General features: G+C 34.9%; 1 protein-coding gene across 6 annotated transcripts in view; it reads right to left on the bottom strand.

The window, feature by feature from the left end:
- Positions 1–979: 979 nt before the first annotated feature.
- ROCK2 (Rho-associated, coiled-coil containing protein kinase 2) overlaps positions 980–4173 on the bottom strand; it is an 11355-nt gene continuing 8161 nt past the window's right edge. For 4 of the 6 annotated variants that reach the window (XM_026819125.1, XM_026819123.1, XM_018035901.2 and 1 more), the window contains one exon: positions 1153–3951. In XM_026819125.1, the coding sequence (XP_026674926.1) occupies positions 3864–3951 (88 nt within the window). In that variant the 3' untranslated portion in view covers positions 1153–3863. Of the gene's footprint in view, positions 3952–4173 lie in introns of all 6 variants that reach the window. The other 2 variants (XM_026819126.1, XR_001916942.2) reach the window with 2 other exon arrangements.

Genomic DNA, 4173 nt, shown 5'->3' with positions numbered 1-4173 from the left:
AAGTATAATTTACGATCGTTGAAGTTAAGTCGAAGTTAACATACGAATTTACGCGATAGATCTAAAAACTTTTGATATTGAGAATTAAAAATTGATTTTTACTGTGGCACAATCAGCCACGAAGAAGGGAAAGAGCGACGTGATCATATTGTCGGTCTCGTGGAATAATTAAAAGGTCGTTGACATACATTCGCCGTATATAGGACTCTTTCATTAATTCAAAACATCACCTCACCTTATCAATGCATCATAAGCAGGCAAGCTTTGCTAATTAACCATCGCTCGCGTTCTAATTAGGAAATGATATCTTTGAAGAAAAGAAAATGCGGCCGAGAAATGTTGGAGATTGAACGAGAACACAAAAACGAGAACAGCTTAATATAAGATGATTCTCTCGTTATTGGAGTTAAAGAACGCCATCGCCTAAAAACACGGCGATAAATCCGTGTTTCTATTCATAATCATGAGTCGACGCATTCTGACTGATATACTTAAGAAGCCGACATGTTTCGAATTCAAAACTGTTCTCTGCGTATGTGTGTGACTGCAAACGGAGTGCTATCATTTAGGAATTAGGTGGTGATTCTACCTTTGAATCCATCGACGAGAGCATCTAGGAAAATTTATTATGTGAGAAGAAATGTTCATTTATCATAAGTTAAATTAATAAAACTTAATCTGTTGCAAAAATGAAAAACTGTTTTTCTGGAATGATGCAATCTGTGATCTCGAGACGTCTTATCACATTAATCGATGGGTTTCCTAAAACAATTTTCTAAACAAAAACGAAGAATAGATCATAAATTGTGGTAAAAGTAAACGTAAAATAAAAGTAAAGTAAAATGTTTTATCTCAGGACTTTGATTACAGACAAAAACTAAATCGTATAGATTCGAAATGATAGAAAAAAAAAACATAAATTGTACGAAATAAACTTTTGTACTAAATCGATTATTAGGAAGAAAACGAAGAGAAAATATAAAATATAGAAGATTCGTTCATTGCTCATAATCGTAAACTGTACGATATAACTGTAACAATAGAAAACATTTAATCAAAATCATCGCTCGGACACTTTTGCATTTCTTCGGAAGGTAGCAAAAGGTCCTCGAGATGGGTTACGTTTGCTTGAACAAAAATAAGAAACAGGAATAATGGCAATCAAATTCGCTCCGTTTTATGTGTGTACCGTCTCTTACGATTAACTACTATAAATTATCACGATCGGATAAAATTATCAGTCGAGATATTTAATGAAGAATAAGTCATCGGACAGAGGAGATCGTATTCGTTTTAAAATGATCTGTTCTATCCGATAACTAACTCAAATTCATCGTTCGGCGATGGTAGAAAAGTCTACATAGACCCGCGTATTATCTACAAAATACTTTAATCGTAATATTAATTAATAATATACAAATTGTAAATAACTAAACAATAATAAAATATGCTGTAACAAGTTCTTCCGCTTATTCTTGCTTCTCTATTTCTCTCTCTTTTCTTTCACTCTCTCACTTTTCCTGTGTTTCCGTAATTCGCGATGACAAAAAATTATTTTTCCATTCCATCGTAAAAAGAAGAATGGTTCGACGGGGAGTTAGAACAGGAAGGCACAGGACAGGTAGTCAACAAAGTGGCATTTCTATTTCGATAATCACTTCTGCAAATTTCTAGCTCTCTCATAGCTTATTAATGAACCAATGTAATAGCGTCACTCGCTTCCTTTAGCTTGCGGAAATTCTATTCTTCCCCGAAAACTAAAGGAAAATAAAGTGTAGGGAGGAGATTAAAGGGGCATCGAAAGAAGAAGCGGGCTGGAGTGGGGAGAGAGAGCACCATTTAACGAACACGTAATAATCTTCGATGATGTGCAACGAGTTCGATGTGCAAATAGATCGTTTAAAACGATCAACGAAAAATTCCGCTCATTCGAAAATCATGTGTCGCTATAATATATCGTGGATAGAACACAAACGGCAATGACGTTTCGTTAATTTGTTACAAGCCCTTATCTTTCTTGTCTCTTTACTATGATATACTGATGCCTCTATTACTCCTTGCACGAACATTTTTTTCCTCGACATTTACTTTCACGATATCGTTACCCTAAACTTCTCTCGAATAAGCACGCAAGTCTACGCTTTTTTTTCGATAATCCTTCTCTTTTCATTCATTTTCCTATTCACCATTATCTAGCGAATGTATTGTACATCATATTAAAAAATTTTTAAGTTACAACTGTAAATATCATATCTCTACTATACAATGAAGCTCGTTCGTGGCGCTGTTCCTTAGTATTTTACGATAATGTTTGCTCAAACTTCGCATCCCAATTTTATCTGCGTTGTATTCCACCAGTCCCACTCTTTTTGTGGCTTGGACGTGATTCGTATTAATACTCCAAAGAATGTCAAGGGAGAAGAAACAAGGATTCACAAAATGTACAGTCTTCTCAAGCGTTTCAATGCCTTTGGAGATCTACGAATTACAAATTGAAAATAAGAATTTTGCCCTAACGAGTATAAAAATACAAAATGAAGACAGTAAAGGGATTTGGAAGTTTCAAAGACTACAAAAATATGTTCGTAAAGACACGGCTAAGACTTTCACAAGTTTCGATGTTCGAATTGTATATTCCACGATTATGATTCGCATTAAAATACTTTCAAGCTTTACCAAATACGAATCTCGATCGCAACATTTTCTAATAATTGCATTAAAACATGGTAATAAGTTGTTTATGCTGAAAATAGATATTAGTCCGAGTTATAGCCAGCTGAAATAGCACATGTCTTTCTATATATGAGTCAATGCTCCTCTTCCTTATCCTCTTCACTTTAGCATAAAAATCATCAAATATCCATATGCCTTAATCTTGCAGCGTATAAAAATAATAATACTATCAATTTGGTGTAGTAAGTACACTACGTTACCAAGTTCTCAAAGCACGTACTTAAATATCCGCCAAGAAATCGAGCAAACTCTACATACATATCGCAAACAATCATTTCTCTTTGCGAAAGCATCGCAATATTAATTCTTTCACGATGCCATCACAAAATGAACGAAACAAATCCCTCAATTAATTGAAAAACAGTTCTTACAAACTCAATTTATGTACAAGGAAAGTAACTTTAAGCGTAAGCGTCTACGAAAGAGATAAATCATAAAAACTGGATCCATTTCCCCGCGTGAAAAATATCTTTAACAATGATCTCTTGATAGTAGTATGGCGAATCGTCCATGAACCGAACATGATTTCAGTTTGGTGAATCCGAGGCAGACGATCCACGTACTCAACTTGTTATGATTTCAATGCTCATTTTGATAAATAATATTTTTATCATCTGATCTTATAAATAACAGCTGCATGCTCCTTGTTAATCGTTTGTCAATTCCATTTCCCGGCAACCTTCATCACACAGCATTTCCTGATAAACATTGTCCCTTCAACTTTCTTTCGGTCAGTCGAGTTTCATCGACGTCTGAATACATCAAAGGCACGTTTGATTCGTTTAACGAATATGTACCTACAAATAATGTTCGGTACAAGTATCAACGAGCGGTTTCGTTGAATTTCCTCGTACTCGCTAAGAAGTTGGTAACAATGTGTTTTTTCTTATTTTCTCTGTGTATATTCGGATCTAATTTTTTTTTTAAGACACATGAATAAGATGGATTTCTCCAGACATCCTCCAGCTGATACGGAGTCTCGAAAACTGATTTCGCACATTCGAGTCTTATAGTCGCAAATGATTCGTCTGAGCAACTCCGATCGAATTTCATTTCACTTAAACCTGATCGATTAGAAAGGACGTCGAAAGCAACGAATCCCAATCGAATATTGTCGATGCTAACTAAGGTCACTTGCCCATGCTGGCGTTCGCTGGCAGAGTCGCGGATCTCTGTTGTACCGATAAATATGGCTTCAAGGTGGATCTCGTAGACTCCCTGAAACGTTTAAATTGTTACTGATGAAATTCAATTCTCAAAAATTCTTTAACCCGTTCACTGTGATACTAACAGTATCTCAACAATATTAATAAACTTTGAATAGGATATACAGAGCTGCTCTTTATAATAATAAAAAAATAAATTTATTTAGATTGTTTTCAAAAATGTAAATTTCCTGAAACAAAAGGGACGAGCTTCCTTCTTCTTTTAGCTTCACAG

The sequence above is a fragment of the Ceratina calcarata genome, unplaced genomic scaffold, assembly GCF_001652005.2.
Source record: "Ceratina calcarata isolate Rehan_Ccalc_2016 unplaced genomic scaffold, ASM165200v1 scaffold93.2, whole genome shotgun sequence".
Taxonomy (NCBI): Eukaryota; Metazoa; Arthropoda; class Insecta; order Hymenoptera; family Apidae; genus Ceratina; species Ceratina calcarata.
This window is presented reverse-complemented; position numbering and strand designations above follow the sequence as displayed.